The sequence below is a fragment of the Pezoporus wallicus genome, unplaced genomic scaffold (genome assembly GCF_028554395.1).
Source record: "Pezoporus wallicus isolate ANWC-B61680 ecotype Strahan unplaced genomic scaffold, APGP_CSIRO_Pwel_v1 contig_13850, whole genome shotgun sequence".
Classification (NCBI taxonomy): domain Eukaryota; kingdom Metazoa; phylum Chordata; class Aves; order Psittaciformes; family Psittacidae; genus Pezoporus; species Pezoporus wallicus.
In genome coordinates, this window is record NW_026635243.1 from 644,253 (window position 1) to 663,268 (window position 19,016).

Below are 19,016 nucleotides of genomic sequence, written 5' to 3' on the forward strand. Positions count from 1 at the left end.
TGGAGCACAATGACACCACACTGAGCATTTATTTGATTTCTCTTAAAATCTACTTATAGAATCATAGAATAGTTAGGGCTGAAAAGGACCTTAAGATCATCCAGTTCCAACCCCCCTGCCGTGGGCAGGGACACCTCACACTAAACCATCTCACCCAAGGCCTCATCCAACCTGGTCTTGAACACTGCCAGGGATGGAGCATTCACAACCTCCCTGGGCAACCCATTCCAGTGCCTCACCACCCTAACAGGAAAGAATTTCCTCCTTAGATCCAATCTAAACTTCCCCTGTTTGAGTTTGAACCCGTTCCCCCTTGTCCTGTCACTGCAGTCCCTAATGAAGAGTCCCTCCCCAGCATCCCTATAGCCCCCCTTCAAATACTGGAAGCTGCTCTGAGGTCTCCCCGCAGCTTCTCTTCTCCAGGCTGAACAGCCCCAACTTTCTCAGCCTACTTCTCTGCATTATGTTGTGGGCATTGCTGTAGTGCTTCTGATCTCGTTGTCTGTGTGTTGCTGCAGTCCCATTGCCAAGTAACCGTGGCTTCCCGGGCCGTGCGCTGCACACATTGCTCTCTGTGCCGCTGGGTTCTCCCCTTGCCCTACTTCGCTGTGTGCTGTCGACCTTCAGGAGGAACATAAAGGCTTCCCCCTGCCTGTGTGTTTTGTGCCCTCTGCTCCTTGTTCCCGGGTGTTTGCTGCAGTGAGCCTCTGCTGCCTCGCTCCCAGGTGATGAACATGTTCAGTGCGAGCCAGTCCTCCAAAGCCCAGTTCCTCGACAAAGCGCGCCAGGCCCGGGAGGAGCGGCGGGAGCTGAAGGAGCGGGAGCGTGCTGCGGTGCTGCTGCAGGCTCTGGTCAGGAGGTTCCTCTGCCGATGCCGCCTGCAGAGGGAGATAAGGTGTGTGGGATCCTCCCTTGGCTCCTGCCTGGAGACGTGCGCTGGGTTTTCACCTTCTGATCCTCGTTGTTGCCCTCTTTGGTAGGAGAGAAGTGGAGGATTTCTTTGGGACAAATGAATCTGGCTCGAGCAAAAGGAGTGCTCTTTCCGTCTTCAGAATTGCTAGGAAACTGCTGTTCGTATTTAATCACAAAGAGGACAAAGAGGTAAGGGGGCTACTCTGATGGGCTTTTCTTTTGAGAACGCATTTTAACATGTTAACTATGGTTAATTAGTTTCCTAGTGATGGTGTAGGTTCCTGTGTTGTGTTTTGGCTTCAGAAATGTGATCTCTGTTTCCTGGTCCTTCTGGGCGAGATCTGCCTGTAGGAATGAAACACAAGAAGCCTTGAATTTTTCAGGAGCAATTTCCTATTCAGGATGTAGTTTAATGGATGCTGTTCCTGGTGACTGTGCCAACCTCAGTAACTGAGCAGCTTCCTGACTTTGTCAGCTGCATCAGCTCCCCAGGCAGGTGCGCTGTGGCCAGTCACAGATTGCTCTCCTGGCACAGTGCAATGTGTTGGCTGTTTGTATTGCAGCTGCTTTTCTGACCATGCCCTCAACTGTGGTTTCAGAGTGAAGCCTTTTGCCATAGTGTCTATGAAATAATGATGAGGGCAATTATAAGGCAAACAATTGGAAAAGGAAAGGCTGTAGTTAAATTGCAGCTGCAGTGGGTGACTTCTTTAATCTCTGTTCCCTCAAACCCCTGTTGATGGGGCAAGTGCTGCAGATTCACTTTTCTGTAGGTACAGCATCAAAAAGAGATGTGTGTGTTATCCAACTCTTTTAATGCCTGGCATCCATCTGCAGTTCTTCATACAGTAATTGGGTGTGTTGCTGAAAAGTTCCTGCTCTGCTGCTTCTTCTTCCCCTTCCACCATCAAGTCAGTCCTTGCTGGGCTGAGGACTAGATTGTGCTCATTCCCACTCTTATTTCTGGACTCTGCTCTTGCTTCAGATCCCCACAGCAGCCAAATTTGTGGCTCAGCATAGCTTTATAACTTGTGAGCATCTGGCAAATACAGTTGGACCGAAATAATCATTAAGGAGTTGGGGGTGTGATCCCCCCCAGAGCTGTGATAGTCAGGAGTTTGGAACACACTGCTGCACTCATTAGCATTATGTTGTTGTGGCTGAACCCCAACAGGAAGATGCTTTCCCTGGCTTCAGCCCGTGCTGTTGAGGGGGGCAGTTTAACAGGGATGGCTGAGACATTCCTCCTGTTGTTGAGCACCGTGGTCAAGGAGGGAACTCCTCTGCGTAGCTGTAAGCGTGACGTGCAGATGTGCTCTTGGGGAAAGAGCAGGGAATGTGTCTGGAATATTTGTTGGTTTGATACAGATGTGTCTGACTCCCTCTGCTGAGCTCTTCCTTGTGCTTTTCCAGAGTAGCCCATCCTGTAGTTAGAACTAATGCCACTTGCTTTTTCCCCCCAGAGATTTGAGAAGCTGTGTCGTTGTATTCTTAACAGTATGGATGCTGAGAATGAGCCCAAGGTCAGCAGAATGGGTTTTGGTTGGGGGTGGGAGGGTTGTTTGGGTTTTCTTCATTCTATGTATGGGGATTTAGTGGTTTTTCAGTGAATTTTGGGGAGAGAAGTAACTTGGTCCTGCTGCTGGGTTCAGCAGGGCACTGAGGAGGTTGCTTTGTTACAAAGCTTCCAAAGTAATGTTTTCTGTCAGTCTGTAGCACACATACTAATGTTGCTCCCATTTGTATCCTGCCTTCCTCAGGTGTGGTATGTGTCCCTGGCGCTCTCCAAGGATCTTACACTCCTGTGGATCAAACAGATCAAAGACATTTTGTGGTTTTGCTGTGAATTTCTCAAGCAGCTTAAGGTAAGGAATATTTTCTCTGTGTTTTGCACCCTGCATGTCACAGGTCTGTAGTTTGGCCCAAAGCTCATTTAATTTGTTAACACTGGTGTTTGTTATGGCAGCCTGACATCCTACAAGACTCCAGACTGGTCAATTTGCACCTCACAATGCTTGTCACCTTCACAGACACTTCCACATGGAAAATCCTTCGGGGAAAAGGTTGGTGCATCCAATTCAGTGCTTCTAAGTCACTGATTTGGGACTTGCTATTAAAATCTACCAAATGCTGTTTGTGCACCTTGTCTTCTCCCTGTGCTTGCTGCAAAGATTCATTGTGCTTCTTGCACAAAGCACAGAATGAACACCAACGATTCCCTGGGGATTAGACAGGCTGTTTCCCTTAGAACAGCAACAGTTGTTACAACATTTTTATAATGCTTCAAAATCCCACACATGAGGGCAGTGTTCAAAGGATGCTGGAATGTGCTTAGCACTGGGGGTTTATAGGAAATGCACATAGAAAAGGTGGACGAGTGTTGTAAGGAAATGAGACTCTTGCACCTTAAGACTTGATGTGAAATGCTGCTAAAATGGTGGCTTTGCATATAAGGGACTTTGTGCAAGAACGACTTATGGGGTGATGAACTGTTTTAGAGTGTGTAAGGAAGTGAAGAGTGATGCCAGTTTAGTAACACTAGTGCTTTAACCCATAAGGTGAAACCCTGAGGCCTGCCATGAACCACATTTGTGCAAACATCATGGGACATCTGAATCAGAAGGGATTTTACTCCGTGCTGCAGGTCAGTCTTGGGCTGATACAGTTCTGTCTTCTCTTCATGCAAAACAAGCCCCAGTCCTGTGCCGTGGTCCTTGTTCTGAGGAAGCTTTTATAATCTCTGTGGTGGTGTGTTGTGGTTGTGGAGCACTGGGAATTTGTGTGTGGTCAGTTTTCTTTGAAGCAGTAAAAGCAGAGTCTTTCCACTTGAAACAAATGCGCTGTCTCCTTTTTGCCACTGCTGCTGATTCTGACTCCTACTTAATCATCTCTCATGAGACAGACAGGAAGGAGTCTTGAATATCTTCCCAAACTTTGCTGCTGCCATGTTGCATGGATTTGGATTATTTACTGTTCTGCTGGGGAAAGGAGCTCATGGCATTTTTCTTCATCCTTTAAATGAGAATTATGTTACCAAGCAGCTGTGAGCCCTGCCTGCTCATTTGTAAAGGTCTGGAGACGTTCTGGGTACAGGTCCTAGAGATATAAGTACTGTAGAGTGTGTGATTCCATTGCATTGTCTCTGTTCTGCTGTTGCTAACCTGAAGCTCTTTTAGTTCTGCCAAATGACTTGTAATAACGGGGTTTTGGGTTGCTTTGGTGGTGTTCTTTCTCTCTGGTCTAAAAATGTCTTTCAGAAGTAATCATAATCTTTTTTGCTGAGGGGGTTTGTGTGGTTTTTGATTACTTTTATTATTTTAATTTCCAGATTTTGCTGACTAATGGCTTGGCAAGATCCAGACCTTCCCTGTCCAAAGGCTCTTTAACTGCTGTCTTCTCTCTTGCACTGCGGTAAGGCAGCCAGAGCAGCTTGGGATGATGTGCAGCCAAAGCTGTCTTTCTTGTGCTTTTGAAACACTCCCCTTTGCTTGGTCAGGTTACTTGCATTGAAGTATTTGTCTCTCTGTAGCCCTGTGGTCGCTGCACAGTTTTCAGACAACCTGCTGAGGTCATTTCTGATCCATATCATGTCTGTGCCTGCTATAATGACTCATCTTGCTACTCTAACACCTGAGGTAAGTGGGTGATGTAATAGCACCCAAACTCTACTGAATGTCACGTAGGGTCACTTGTCGTTCCATTTTATCAGCTCTTGGAACAGAGCACTGGCATTTCTGTTTGCCAGTTTCAGCTCTCTGCTGTGGAAGTGCTTGATCCCTAGATGCTCCAGATAACTTCTGTGGTGTTAGAAACCCAGAGTTATTGATCATAGAATCACAGAATAGTTAGGGTTGGAAAGGACCTTAAGATCATCCAGTTCCAACCCCCCTGCCATGGGCAAGGACACCTCAAACTAAACCATGGCACCCAAGGCTTCATCCAACCTGGTCTTGAACACTGCCAGGGATGGAGCATTCACAACCTCCCTGGGCAACCCATTCCAGTGGCTCACTATCCTTACAGTAAAGAACTTCCTCCTTATAGCCAATCTAAACTTCCCCTGTTTCAGTTTTAACCCATTACCCCTTGTCCTGTCACTACAGTCCCTAATGAAGAGTCCCTCCTCAGCATCCCTATAGGCCCTCTTCAGATACTGGAAGGCTGCTCTGAGCTCTCCATGCAGCTTCTCTTCTCCAGGCTGAACAGCCCCAGCTTCCTCAGCCTGTCTTCATACGGGAGGTGCTCCAGTCCCTGATCATCCTCGTGGCCTCCTCTGGACTTGTTCCAACAGTTCCATGTCCTTTTTATGTTGAGGACACCAGAACTGCACACAATGCTCCAGGTGAGGTCCAGGTGATGCCAGTGGGTGATGGGCTGAGCTGCCCGAAAACAGATAAATGAATAAAATAAGACACATTTTGGGCCACATGGGTATTCTGTGGACAGTTGCAAACGTCTGTCTAGAACAAGAACATAGCCTGTGCACCTGCAGAGTGTTTTGTTTCCTAGACCAGCTTCATGTCAAACACTCCCTTCAGTGCCACAGGCTCATCTTGCTGCTTTCTTTGGCAAGAAGTGACAGTCCAACTTGGTGATGGCAGGCGAGGTGTGGTTCTGTGTGGTGCTTCTCAGCCTCACTGGCACTTAAATTCTGACTTCCAGCGTCTGGTGGTGATAGAATCCCATGAGCTTTTCCGCAAATTCATCCTCTTTTTGAGTCGGGAAGCACAATGCCAGGATGTCTGCGTGTGCTTAGAGGGGAGTCACACTCTCTGTTTGTTAGGTAAGCACCCTAACACTTCTTTGTTTGACTGTGCTTGGAAGATAGTCTTGATTCAGATCTTTCTCCATGGGTCAGAGCTGCCTCCAAATCATCTGGGGGGTTTTATCCTTATCTAAATAGCTTCTAAATAATAAGAGATGTGTTTTGGGGGTATTGTAAATGTGTTTTAAGGCCCTTAGTAATGGAAGAAGGGGCAGAGACTTGCTCTTGTATACCTGTCATCATGCCTAAACTATGTATTATCCCTGCTAGCTTTTCACCTGGACCATGAGAAAGTCTTGTAGCATATCAGACTTGAATCTCACTTCCCTAATAGGCATGCTACTGAAGTATTGAAGTTCACATTGCTGTAAAAGTAACTAGAGGAACAGATGTAACTCTGGAATAACCATGGATTGTAGCTTTATAGTACTTCGTAGAAGGTATTGGTGGGATGCAGGTGGCCATAGGAACATACCACCTTAGTGACTGATGTGTGCTGGAAATAGCTTGCCTCCTGTAGCCATTCTTCACAAAAATTCTCTCCTGACCTTGGAAAAGGGTTTGGGTTCATTTTGGCTGCTCTCTCTGTAACCGCTGTCCTGCAGCATCTGTTCCTCTTTTAAATCTCACTGTGCTGGTCGTTCCTCCAGGGAATCTTGTGTTCCTGGGCTCCTTGAATGATAAAGTTCTTGAGGAGGAGACAGCTCACTTTGTGGGTGTGCTCATTCACATGCTCTCCTACTGCCAGAAGTACGTGTCACAAAAAAAATCCAACCTCACCCACTGGCATCCTGTTCTGGGCTGGTTTTCACAGACTGTGGATTATGGGTGAGTGAGGAGGACCTTCTGCTGATCCACGATGAAGCTTCTCTCTCTATTTTTCCTCTTCTTTTTATGCTGAAATGTGGTTTCTGGTTTGAGATGAACAGTGTGACCCTATTCAGAATAACTTCTCAGATGTTTCAGGTTATAACTATTAAATCTGCACAATATAAACTGCTGCATTCATACACAGAATATGAGATTAGAAAAATCAGTTAGTATACACCCAATATAGGACCTGTGTATCAGTTCTTCCTGTGAGGACCAGCTGTAGGGAGGGTGCATGCTCCATTTTGACTGTGAGTTGAATGTATCACACTATCACTGGCTGGTGTTTTATTCCAGCCTGCCTTCTAACATGGCTCTCTGACTTGTCTTTCAGATTGAATGAGTCCATGCCTCTGCTGACAAAGCAACTGCAGCATCTCTGGGGAGTCCATATGATCCGCATCCTCTTCTGTGATGTGCTCAGCAAGAAATTGCTGGAGAATCAGGAAATAGCTCAGCTGCCATTACAGCCCATTTCCCCTCAGAACAGCCTTCCTATGAAGAGTGAGTTCTACAGGGCTCCCTTTGTGTGTGTGTACATGTGTCTTTCTCTCTCCCAGACTCGCAGGGCTTTGACTTCTCCACTTAGGCTAAAAGCTTTGAGTAGTTACTTGCAGCAGCTGCTGCTGCTTAAGTGGGGATCTGATCTCCCTGATTGTAATTCCTGCTCGGAATGCCTCTGTAGCCTGGGGTGTCTCTTTGGTGCTATAAAAATTACTTACTTATTTTAGCAGCTTTTACTCTTTCTCAAGTAGCTGAGGTGCTTTCTGCATAACTTAGAACTTCCCAGGGCAAGGTGGGAGCCCAGCTTCCCAGATGAAAAGCAAGGTGAAGCTGCCTCATGTTGCTAGCAGCAATGCAGTGATCTGCCAGATAAGACCACCAAAACCTACTGTCTGGGGGGGGTGACCCAGTCTGCCAAAATCCATTTTATTGCAGGGCTGCCAAGTGTCTGAGTGTGAGTGGGTTTGAATCACATTCCTCATGTGCTTCTCTCTCCCCCAGATCTGTTCAAAAGAGCTTTCCAGAAGTCAGCCTCTGTCCGCAACATCCTCAAGCCTGTTGGAGGCAAGCGAGTGGACTCGGCTGAGGTGCAGAAGGTGTGCAGCATCTGTGTGCTGTACCAGACCACGCTCACAACGCTGACACAGATCCGCCTGCAGATCCTCACAGGTCAGGGCCCATCAGTGCTTTTTACATCACTTAAAATGGAGAGAAAAAGAAAGGTTTTTCTTATTAAATTCTATTGACTTATTGGTAGTTTTATTACTGACAGCAGTTCATTGACTGCTGGGTGGAAGGCTTGTTCCATCTGGGATCATACATCTGATCAATAACATTCATCACTTCTTTATCAAGCATTAACTCCCCAGAATACAAACTGAAGCAAGTTTTCCTGTAATGAAACCTTGGTTACTCCATAGCAAACTTAAGACTGAGTCAGTGTTTTCGAGAAGCCTGGCAATATTAATCTTTATGGTGGAAACACTGAATTGCTTTCATACGTCTTGAGAACAAATGACCTGTCTTAGGAATGGATGGAGGAGGAGATAAGCAGTGCTTTGGTCTAGTGACTAGAGCAGAGGGATAAGCACAGAGCCTTGGTTGCTTTGTGGCTGTAGTGCTGACCACAGGTACAAAGTCATTCTTTGTGTTCTCATCTCTAAGATGGCTCTAATGGTGATTGGACCACAGGAATTCATTCTTTTCTAAAGCTGCAGAATCATAGGAAGGGGTTTCAAATGTGCAAACTAATTGCTTGTTAAAAGCTTTTTTTCCTCTTCCCTGGGGATTGAGCATCTCTTGTTAATGCAGGCAGGCTTGGGAGCCAAATGTGATGCTTATGTTGCCAGAAGTGTTGCTTTTGCAAAAGGATCTTCAAGCTCCAAGTCACGTTGGTCTCCCTGGGCCTGCATGAACAAGCTTTACTGAATGTGCATTATGTTTTTCTAGGCCTCACCTACCTGGATGATCTGTTGCCCAAATTATGGGCCTTTATCTGTGAGCTGGGCCCTCAGGGTGGGTTAAAGCTCTTCTTGGAGTGCTTGAATAACGACACGGAGGAATCCAAGAGGCTGCTGGCCATGTTGATGCTCTTCTGTGACTGCTCCCGCCACCTCATCACGTAGGTATCAAGCTGAGGGTGCTCTCTAGGTTTGTAACATGAAGCTGTTGTGTTCCTAAAGTTTCAAGTGGAATAGTTAAGGTCTTGCTGCCTTCCCCTAGAGATAACTAGGCATTTTGAGTCCTGATAAGCCTTGAGGGAGAATGTTACAATACTGCTGCAAGAAAGCTCCCCAGCTTATGAGCTTCTCTTTACAACTCCTTTGCTGTCTCACTCCTAGACTTACCCAACACAAAGGATTGGAGAAGGGGTGGAAAGCTGCCCTGGCTGCTCAGTAGTGACACTTTTCTTGGCTTGAATGATCCAGAAGTTTTCCAGAGGATGAGTGCATAGGTCCTTTTAACTAAGAAATAGTTGCTTTGCTTCTATCTCAGACCTTTCATGCTGTCTTCTATTAGGATCAGATACCGATCAAAATCAGTAAATAAGGGTTAGTTGTTTATGACTTCAGATCTTCATGGGTATCAGTTGTCATAGAAATAAGAGCTGCTGCTGTAGGATAATGGGCCTTTATGAAAATTTCAAAAGGGAATTCAATTTACACTTGTGCATTTGCATTTGTTTGCTCTGGTAGGATTCTGGATGACATAGAGGTCTATGAAGAGCAGATTTCGTTCAAACTGGAAGAGCTTGTTACCATCTCATCTTTCCTGAATTCCTTTGTATTTAAGATGATCTGGGATGGAATTGTAGGTAAGTTCTTGTAGTAACTTCAGGTGATGTTATTGTTAGAACAAGTGATGATGAGTTTGGAATTTGAAGCTCCTGCTAATTATTACTTTGCACAAAACCCATACTGCATTGTGTGACATGAGAACATGTCCCAGTCTTTTGATGTCCAGATGCCACTGTCCTGCTTGGCACCAAACGCAGTGCACTTTTTCATTTCCTATAAGAATTTGTGTACCAGACATGATGGGTATGTTGTTTAGTGCCAGAGGCTAAGTTTAGCATGACTGGGCCATGTGTTGGGCAAGAGTAAGACGGTGCTTTGCCAAAGCAGAGTGGGCTGGCTCAGGTCTCTGTAGATATCTAGTGTTGACCTATATGCTGGTATCATCTGGGTACAGCTCTAATAATTAGATGAGAGAGTCCATTACTGTTGGGATGGCTCAGTTGGAGCTGGCTGAGGTGGCTTTGATGTGGTTAAAATCAAAGAAGGTGCTGTCTGTCTTCTGGGAGGCACAAAATCTCCTCCTAACCTCTGAAGGCAGTGGAGGTTCAGAGAAATACACTGCTGCTGGGAGTGTGGAGCAGATGATGAGCATGTTACTCTTGGACACTCGTGTTACCTGGGGTGCCTGGCCATTGCTGCTTTGTTCCTTTTGTTCAGAGAATGCCAGAGGGGAGACCTTGGAGCTGTTTCACTCTGTCCATGGCTGGCTCATGGTCCTGTATGAAAGGGACTGCCGCAGGCGATTTGCTCCTGAGGATCACTGGTTACGCAAGTAAGTGTCCAGCTCAAGGCATGGACCCTGTGCAGCTGTGGGCTTGTCCTCCTGTGGAGGCTGGTTTGGGATCCCTTCCTTGAAATCGGGTGCCTCTTGTTCTGCCCCTGAGATCAGGGTCAGAACTGCTCCCTGTGTTTGCATGTAAGGACACCCCTGCTATTGGGCTTCTCTTCTGTGGTATAAGGATTAGCTGCTGCTCGTGGAGGGTGGTGCTTTGAAAACTGACTCAGCACCTACCTGCTTGAGTGTCTCTTCTTAGATGTGTACGCCTGAGCATTTAAGTTGTGTTTGAAATCATTACAGGTTTCCTCTCTCTCCCACCCCCAGCTGTTTATACCACACATGGGCATTTCTCAAGGATCTCTGAATCTGTGCCTTTCTTTGTAAAGGGACCTCAAACCCAGTGTGCTCTTCCAGGAGCTGGACAAGGACAAGAAACGAGCTCAGCTGCTCCTGCAGTACATCCCACATGTCATCCCCCACAAGAACGTGAGTGGGGCAGGGGCAGAGGATGGAGGCTAAAAACCTGGTGGCCTGGGGTGGAAGGGATGTGTGTCTTGAGCATTTTGTGGCATGGAGCTTGTGATTTAAATACCAGTGGAACAAAATCATCTCCTGCCCCTCCCCAATATATTTCCTCTAATGTGTCTTGATTTCTCATTGAGAGAGAGCGGATTTGTGTGGGCAGCTGCATAGACTCCTCCAGCAGTGCATGATGTGGCTTTGGAGAAAAAAGCAAAGTGCCTTAGATGAGAGATCTTTATGTGGTGATAGGAAAGGTGCTTTTCTACAATGTACAATGTCCCTCCCAAAGCAGAGCTTCGAGGATTTCTTGGCCCCACTGTTCCTAGAGAGTAGATGGCATCATTGGGCCTTGCTGGGAGCAGGACAACCTGCACTGCAGGGTAAGGAGCCTTGTGGATGAAGACTTACATTTGTTTTCCCCTTAAGAGGGTTCTGCTTTTCCGTAACATGGTGACAAAGGAGAAGGAGAAGCTTGGCCTGGTTGAAACCAGCTCTGCATCCCCTCACGTCACACACATCACTATCCGCCGCTCACGTATGCTGGAGGTGAGTAACCAGTGACTCGGTCTGGCAGGAGTATGGGGTGTGAGTATGTTGTTACCTCCTCCTCTGTGGGTGCTGAGGGGCCCATGCCAGTCTGTCTGCTTTTGGATGAAGTAGTGTTGCAGGATGATGAACCTTAGTTCAGATCAGCTACAAACCTGGAGTCCTGACGAGGAAGAATGCTGGTCTGTTTGAACACAATATACAGTGGCAGGTGCAGATTGCTGTGGTTTAGGTGTCTCCTGTCTCTGCTGCATGCTGTGAGGGTGTTTCACGTGTCTCCCTGTGTGACTGTCCTCTGGCTCCTCCGCTCCGTGTAGGATGGATACGAACAGCTACGGCAGCTCTCCCAGAATGCCATGAAGGGAGTGATCAGGGTGAAGTTTGTGAATGACCTGGGAGTCGATGAGGCTGGGATTGACCAAGATGGGGTCTTCAAAGAGTTTCTGGAAGAGATCATAAAAAAAGTGTTTGACCCTGCACTCAATCTGTTCAAGGTATGATGCAGGGCTGCAGAAGCTGACCACAGTGACCCATTGCAAGCAGGAGCAGGCTGGCTCACTGTGCTGTTACCTCTGTTTGTGTGCAGACAACCAGTGGTGATGAGAGGCTGTATCCATCCCCAACATCCTACATCCACGAGAACTACCTACAGCTCTTTGAGTTTGTGGGGAAGATGCTTGGGAAGGCTGTGTATGAGGTGAGCTGAAGGGGCCATATCAGGATATTGTCACTGTTGGTACAGCACTGTCCAGATGCAGTTCTGTGACGGTGCCCTTTGCCTTTGAGAGCATCTGTCATATGTTTGGAGAGGTGTTACTGAAGAGGTAAATGACTGAAGAGGAAAAATGACCTGGGTAAAGGCACTGATGGTGGAGCAGTCTGGCACTTACTCAGGCGTGGATTAAAAATCCATTACCCTCTCCATGTAAGGTAGTTCTTTCAAAGGAAACATGAATTTCCCCTGTTGCCTCCTCTAATGAATGGATTTTATGAGGATCTGGGGTTTTTGGCTGATTTTGTTGTCTTGAGTCTTTGCACATGTCCCACAGCACATGAAATGCCTGCAGGCCTCCGGAGATGCTGCACAGAACAGGCACACAGTGGGATCTTACCTATGCATTCTTGTCTGTAGGGAATAGTTGTGGATGTACCATTTGCTTCCTTCTTCCTGAGCCAGCTCCTTGGGCACCACCACAGTGTCTTCTACAGCTCCGTGGATGAACTTCCCTCCCTGGACTCTGAGTTCTATAAGAATCTCACTTCAATTAAGGTTTGAGCATTACTTTTCCTGTTGTTTAACTCCCTAATCCCTTGCTGCTGCTGGAAATACTGCATTTGCAAATGTCTTTGGGGTACTGATCATCTTTTAAACACCCTGGAAGGAACTGGCGATTCTGAAGCAGGCTGGCAGGCGGCTGTCCTGTGTTTTCCCTGGGGCAAACAGGGATGAGAAAGGAGTCTGCAGGTGTAAACCTGGAACTGGCAGTCAGGAAATCCCAAGTTTTAGCCTCAGCTCTCGTGCAGTCTCCCCATAGCCTCAGGCAACTCATGTATTAGATATGCTTTGGTGCCTTGTGCCTGCTGGAGATCACCAGAAGAGTAATAAGAAGATGCAGAGCTCCTGCTGCTAACTACTGACCTTCATCCCCTTTCTCTGTTGTTCCTCCAGCGTTACGATGGTGATATCAGTGACCTGGGCTTAACGCTGTCCTATGATGAAGATGTGATGGGTCAGGTAGGTTTTTATTCAATGACTGCTTGGGCCAGCATTCCAAACACAAAGGAGACAAGCTACTACAGCTCTTGGTGTCTGCTGAGCTTCCTGAGAGCTGGTCTTGAGCATCTAAAATTCAGCCAGCCTGTCCAAGCTCGTGCTGCCCAGTGTTTTTTCCTCTGCTGCTTGTGTTTCTGAGTATGGTGGATGCTCTGTGTGGCCCATCTGAACAAGAATCCTGAGGGGACTGACTGATAAATGACCTTGTGTTTGATTGTGCTCAGGGCTGAGCTCTGTGCTCCTTTTACACAAGAAAAGCCTGTGCTGAAAGGCTGGCTCAGCTTCAGAGGTTCTCTGAACTCAGGCACAGGGTTCTGTGACTTGGTTCAATATTTAGCTGTGGGCAAAGAGCTGTTTCCACAAAAGAGGCTGCCCTCTGGCCCTGAGTTTTTCTACTGCCACAGATTTTTCCTTTCTAGTTGAAAAACATTGGTTTGTGCTTTCCCTGCATAACTGCTTTTCCCTGCTTTCAAATCTCTGTGAGGAGGGAGAAATCCCTTGTCTTCAAACGTAGTAGCCCTTTCTGTCAGAGAAACTTGAATGTGTCAGGGGGTCTCTTGGCCTTGAGAAGAAAAGGCCATTTGTGGTCCCTTTATGAAGTCTTGAAGGTACCTGCTTGCTTGAGCCCTGGTTCTGTGATGCTGTGTGTAAATAGCTGGAAAATACGGATAGGCAAAATAAAATGCCTTTGCTGTCTGTGTGTGCTGCTGTTGCTATAGGTTCCGAGGGGAGACCCCAGCTAGTGCTAAGCTTGGGCACTGTTAGCAGTGTAAATCCAGTGGCAGAGAGCTCAGAGACCCCTAAGTCATGGGAGTGTTTATCTGGGGCAGCTTGTCCTTGAGAGCTTTGCATGCTGCAGTTGCTTATTCCTAAGCTGGTTAGTTTGGACTTAGCTTCCATCCAATAGCAATAGCAGTGTAAATGCACCTGCAAAGCTGTGAGGTTGAGTGGGAAGACAGGGAAGTTCTGATACAGCCCTGCTTTGCACACATGAGAGGCTGCATCCACAGCACAGTGGGCTCAACGCCTCGCTGCTGCCTCAGGATTGCTGAGGTTTGAGCTTTGAGGTTTCTCCACCTGAAAAAGAAAGGTAGGAAACAGCATAGGAGAGCCCAGCAGTCAAATGCTGAGTGCTGCTGCATGCAGAGCTTCAAAACAAACCAGGGCACTGCTGTTTCCCTTGTGCTTTGGCCATGCTGAGCCAAGTGGGGTAACCCTGTGGTTCCTCAATGAATTCTCCTGTGTTGGGCTCCCTTCTGGCCTTGAAGTCACCTGTAACTGAGGCACCAAGGCCACTGTAATACATGAGTTAATGACTTCCCATCACTTGGTGTTGGTGCAACGATGATCCCTGACTCTGCTGCTGCAGCAAGCACCAGGAGGGTTCCTGCTGTTGTCCCTGAGCTGTGCTGTTGGCCGAGCACCAGCCCTGGCCTGGCAGGGCAGGGACAAGATGCTTCCCAGCTCTCTCACTTTCTGAGTGCTCTGCTTCATGCCTTGAGCGCCCGGCTTGAGGGACAGTGGACTCCAGGGAGCTCTGTCACTCAGTGGCCCCAGATGAGACCTGTGGAGCAGACAGCTTTGGATTGCACTGTTAGATTGAGCTATGCAAAGGCTCTGAGCTCGTTCAGCCTCTGGATTCTGGGATTGTGTCAGTCCCCCAGGGCTCTTTGAATTGATTTGCGTGCGGTTCAGCAGTGATGGATCAGTCTGGAGAGGAGGCTTCTTGAAGAAGGGCTGGCTGCACTGGTGGGAGAGTTGCAGTTCCCCACTGTTCAATTACTCTGTTAATAGTTCAGTGCAACTGGTTCAAGGCAGAAGCAGAATTATTACTTACATTTTAAATCCTACTGTTTCATTGTGAAAATGAATGTTTTATGGGGAAGGAACAGCTTAGCAGGGCCTTGCTTTCCATTGTGGTTCCAGGCAGTAATTAGCAATACAATCATTTCTTCCCTCAGCTTGTTTGCCATGAACTTGTTCCTGGAGGGAAGACCATTCCCGTTACCAATGAAAATAAGTAAGTACAGCAATTAGATTTTTAAGGTCACCACTGCAAAATACTTGATTCTAGTTCCTTGGGCTTGCATTTGGAATGAATTGAGATGGATTGGAGTAGAAGGAGCACATAAATATCTTAATGGAATTTCCTGGTTACAGTTCATCGGCAGAAATTGCATTAAATTTGATTTGCAAAATAAAAATTGACAATTTACTTCTTGAAACAGCACTTCTGAGGTCAAAGGCACAGAGCCTGTGAGATTCTGCAGGATTTAATGATGGTGATAGATACAGACAGATGGATTCAAAGCAATTCAGGCACACGGTCGTGAACATAGAGGGCACAGATGCTCAAAGACACCTTGGAGCAGACAGATCCTCTCAGAATGATAACATGTGGCAGTTGTATAAAGCACCCCTCTTCAGAAGAGGCAGTGGTGAATTCAAATGCAGTCGACAGTCGTACTTTGGGCACAGGAAATCAGAGGAGACACGGAGCCCTGTAGCTATTTTCACAGATAAGCGGCTTTTAGATAGTTATCGTAAATGTCAACTCTGGAGCCTGGAAACCAAACCCACCTTTTTGTTCCCTTCATTTTCTTCTTCTCTGTACCCTTCAGTGATCATAAAAGCAGGATAAAATAGTTATTAAGCAGATGTGTGTTTGAACTGGTAATCTGGGGGTTGTTCACTTTAATGGCAAGTGAAAGCTGGAGCCTACCTGAGGATTTGTCTTTTAGTCGTGCTCTGCAATTTGATGGTCCCAGTCTTCTCCCTTCTTGAGCTCTGACCAGGGAGTTTGCATTTGAAAGGCTCTTTGCCTTGTCAGAAGTCAGCTCAGGGAGAAAGTTGAAAGTCTTCTGTGTTGCTCTACTCCCTTACAGCGGAAACTTTGAAGCCTTTGTGCAGATGTGCACACAAATTGGTAGTTGGGAGGGAGCAGAAGTGGTGCAAGTGGAAGCAATCTAGAAATAGGTCTCTCTCTTAACAGTGGAGGCAGGTTACCTCGCTGAAGACCCTGTCAGTGTGATTTTGGTGGTGTCTGCCTAGGAGCTGATAAAGAAGGATCAGCAAGCTCGGTTGTTTTGATTGTTGGTGAGAAGAGGAAGCCTGACGGTGCTTCCCTCTAATAAACAGCACGCCTCTTCCATACTCCTGGGATGAAGGTGGCAATCTCCCAAGTGGTTTTTAGTGTGGTGTTTTCTCCAGCCATAAGTTTCAGTGCAGGTGGCATCAGGGCCCAGACAGTTGTGTTTTCAAACCTAGAGGAGTGCCTGTCACTGGGGATCTGGTCCTTTAAAGAAGAGTTGGACACGTGCTCCCCCCCATTGGCTTCTCTCTGGCCAAGGTTAATCAAGTGATTATTAGAGCCAGTTAGTCCCTGGGTTGGGAAGGAGCTCTAAGAAATGTTCAGGCAGTACCAGAGGCAGGGGGAGACAGCAAAGTCTGGGCAGAACAACAGCTCTTTCTGCTTACATGAAGAGCAGGGCCTTGGACAAGAAAGTTTAATGCATCTCCAGGCAGTGCCAATCCCTTTTGGGTTGGAGAGGCAGGTCAGCAGCCTCGTTCCTGCACTGTTGAGGTGGGTATTCCTTTACTGCTCCAGCTCTTCACTGCCACCTTCCCTGTCACGCACAGGATCAGCTACATCCATCTCATGGCTCACTTCCGGATGCACACGCAGATCAAGAGCCAGACAGCAGCACTCATCAGTGGCTTCAGGTCCATCATTAAGCCTGAGTGGATTCGTATGTTCTCTGCACCCGAGTTGCAGCGGCTCATCTCTGGTGACAATGCTGAGATCGACCTCGAGGACTTAAAGTGAGTGAGCAACTGGGTCTGCTGGTGTGGCTCAATAAACCAAAGCAGTTGTTAGAGCTGCATGGAGGTTTGCAGGGCACTGACTTGGTCACAGCGTTTTGCTCCTTCCAGTGGAAGTTTGGGGAGTGAATAGAAACAAATAGAGCTGAAGAACGTGTTTCTTAAAGCTTATTTGGACAAAGTCCTAATGAACAAGGGGGTACTAATCTATGAGGGTGGTGAGACACTGGCACAGGGTGCCCAGCGAAGCTGTCTGCCCCATCCCTGGCAGTGCTGAAGGACAGGTTGGAGCAACCTGCTTTAATAGATGCCCCTACCTGTGGCAGGGGGGTGGGAACTGGGTAAGCTTTAAGGTCCTTTCCAACCCAAACCATTCCATGATTCTATTGAACGGGAAGGGTCCTTTCTTAGACTGCTCCCTGAGAGCAGAATTCCTCTCTCCCTTCCCTTTTCTCTGATGAAGTGCCCGGTGTTGGTGAGGGCTCACTCCTGGCAGTGTCTGCCACAGCAGTGAACCCTGATCATAGCAGGCATTGATTCCAGTGCTTATCACCTGGCAGCTGTGACCCTCCTGCTGCAGGGGGACACAAGCCTGTCACAAGCTTTCTCTCCCTAGAAAACACACGGTGTACTATGGGGGCTTCCATGGGAGTCACCGGGTCATCATCTGGCTGTGGGACATCCTGGGCAATGACTTCAGCCCTGAGGAGAGAGCCATGTTTCTCAAGGTAAACACAGTCCTTTCAGCCCAACCTGTGATTTGGAGTGCTTGGGCCTGGGCAGTTCTCCGGTGAGCTGGGTGCTGTCTACACTGAGAGGCAGTGTCAGAATGCCATGTGTCTGTTACAGGCAGGCTGCTCTCACTGCTGCTGTATTTCACTGCCCATCTCTCTTTCAGTTTGTTACCAGCTGCTCCAGGCCTCCACTGCTGGGCTTTGCCTACCTCAAGCCTCCTTTTTCCATCCGCTGCGTGGAGGTCTCTGATGATCAGGTAGGACCCTGCTTGCTCTTGTCTTACACATTCCCTGCCAGGCTTCTGCAGGCCTCCTGTCCTGCCCAGCTTCCTCTTTGTCTGAGCAGGAGACTCTTTAAGACACAAAGATAGATGTTCTGTAGGGCAAAGTGAGAACAGTCTTCTAACACAATGCATATAGCTGCACCTACCTCTTCCCAGATACAGCAGCACTTGGGCACTTTTTGCCTGTCTCTAGGGTTGTATTTTCTCCTTGGGGCCATCCTGTGCCTCTTACCCCAGGGACCCTGCATGTCTAAGGGCAGTTGCAGTTACAAGAGGAGCTCCCTTCTAGGTGTTGCAGGGCGCAGGGCTTCGAGGTTTGCCTCTCCCTGTTCCTAGCAGACAGGTTTTAGCACCTCTGTGTGTAGGCACCCTGCTTGGAAGGAGAGGAACAGAGCAGCACGAGGGTGATGCATTTCTGCCCTGTTCCAGGACACGGGTGACACGCTGGGCAGTGTGCTGCGGGGCTTCTTCACCATCCGCAAGAAAGAGCCGGGCGGGCGCCTGCCGACCTCCTCCACGTGCTTCAACCTCCTCAAGCTTCCCAACTACAGCAAGAAGAGCATCCTGCGGGAGAAGCTGCGCTACGCCATCAGCATGAACACTGGCTTCGAGCTGTCCTAGTTGCCATGGCCCTGGACTCCGCGATGGGGGCTCTCAGAGCTGCTGACTGCTGCTGGAGGTGGAGGCCTTCCCGCACAGAGGCTGGATGAGCTCCGTGGGAGCTGGCTGCTCACTCGAGGGCTGGAGAGATGCAGCTGATAATAGAGGTTTACAGGGAAGAGCTGCTGGGCTAGACAGGGCTGGCTCTTTGTTGGGCACTGCTCCAGGAGGAGGGAGGTGATGGGCCCGACCCAATACACTTCACTTGACACCCACGTAAATCGTCTTTAAAAGCAAACCCCGGGGGGGCATAAAAGGAACAGTCCAAGTGCCAGTCAGATTAGTGACCGTGATGCCCCCCGGCAGCCCGTGGGGCCTGGGCAGCTGCTGCTGTGGGAGTGTTTCTTTTCCCTTTCCCAGGACGTGGTCCAGTTTCTTACTGGGTGAAGTCAGCCTGGGGGAGGCTGCACAAAGGCAGAAACGTGACAGAGCCCACAGGGAGAGGAGGCGGCGGCGCTGGATGTGCCACTGTTTTACTCAGGACAGGTACTGCCCGGGGGCTTCCTCGTGCCCTTGCTCTGTGCAAGGCCCTTGTGTGTGTCTCAGAG

At 48.1% G+C, this 19,016-nt stretch overlaps 1 protein-coding gene across 2 annotated transcripts; it reads left to right on the forward strand.

Annotated features, from left to right (window-relative positions):
• Positions 1 to 696: 696 nt before the first annotated feature.
• On the forward strand, positions 697 to 19,016 carry UBE3B (ubiquitin protein ligase E3B). 2 transcript variants are annotated; one of them, XM_057413029.1, is made up of 26 exons: positions 697 to 895; positions 981 to 1,101; positions 2,376 to 2,435; positions 2,673 to 2,777; positions 2,879 to 2,975; positions 3,471 to 3,556; positions 4,241 to 4,323; positions 4,442 to 4,547; positions 5,575 to 5,695; positions 6,328 to 6,505; positions 6,882 to 7,051; positions 7,553 to 7,720; positions 8,501 to 8,672; positions 9,247 to 9,365; positions 10,006 to 10,120; positions 10,513 to 10,612; positions 11,075 to 11,194; positions 11,512 to 11,688; positions 11,781 to 11,891; positions 12,327 to 12,464; positions 12,864 to 12,929; positions 14,930 to 14,988; positions 16,608 to 16,790; positions 17,407 to 17,518; positions 17,689 to 17,781; positions 18,238 to 19,016. In XM_057413029.1, exons 1-26 carry the CDS (start codon positions 729 to 731, stop codon positions 18,427 to 18,429), a joined length of 3,219 nt encoding a protein of 1,072 aa, XP_057269012.1. In that variant the 5' UTR covers positions 697 to 728; the 3' UTR covers positions 18,430 to 19,016. The 2 variants fall into 2 exon arrangements, with proteins under 2 accessions (XP_057269012.1, XP_057269019.1); XM_057413036.1 differs by lacking the exons at positions 14,930 to 14,988; positions 17,407 to 17,518; positions 17,689 to 17,781; positions 18,238 to 19,016.

Excerpts from the sequence above, each read along its gene's own strand:
- UBE3B (XM_057413029.1), top strand. The coding sequence starts at position 729 with ATGAACATGTTCAGTGCGAGCCAGTCCTCCAAAGCCCAGTTCCTCGAC. Across the intron at positions 6,506-6,881 it reads TCACAGACTGTGGATTATGG|ATTGAATGAGTCCATGCCTC; the intron begins GTGAGTGAGGAG and ends CTTGTCTTTCAG. Across the intron at positions 8,673-9,246 it reads TGCTCCCGCCACCTCATCAC|GATTCTGGATGACATAGAGG; the intron begins GTAGGTATCAAG and ends TTGCTCTGGTAG.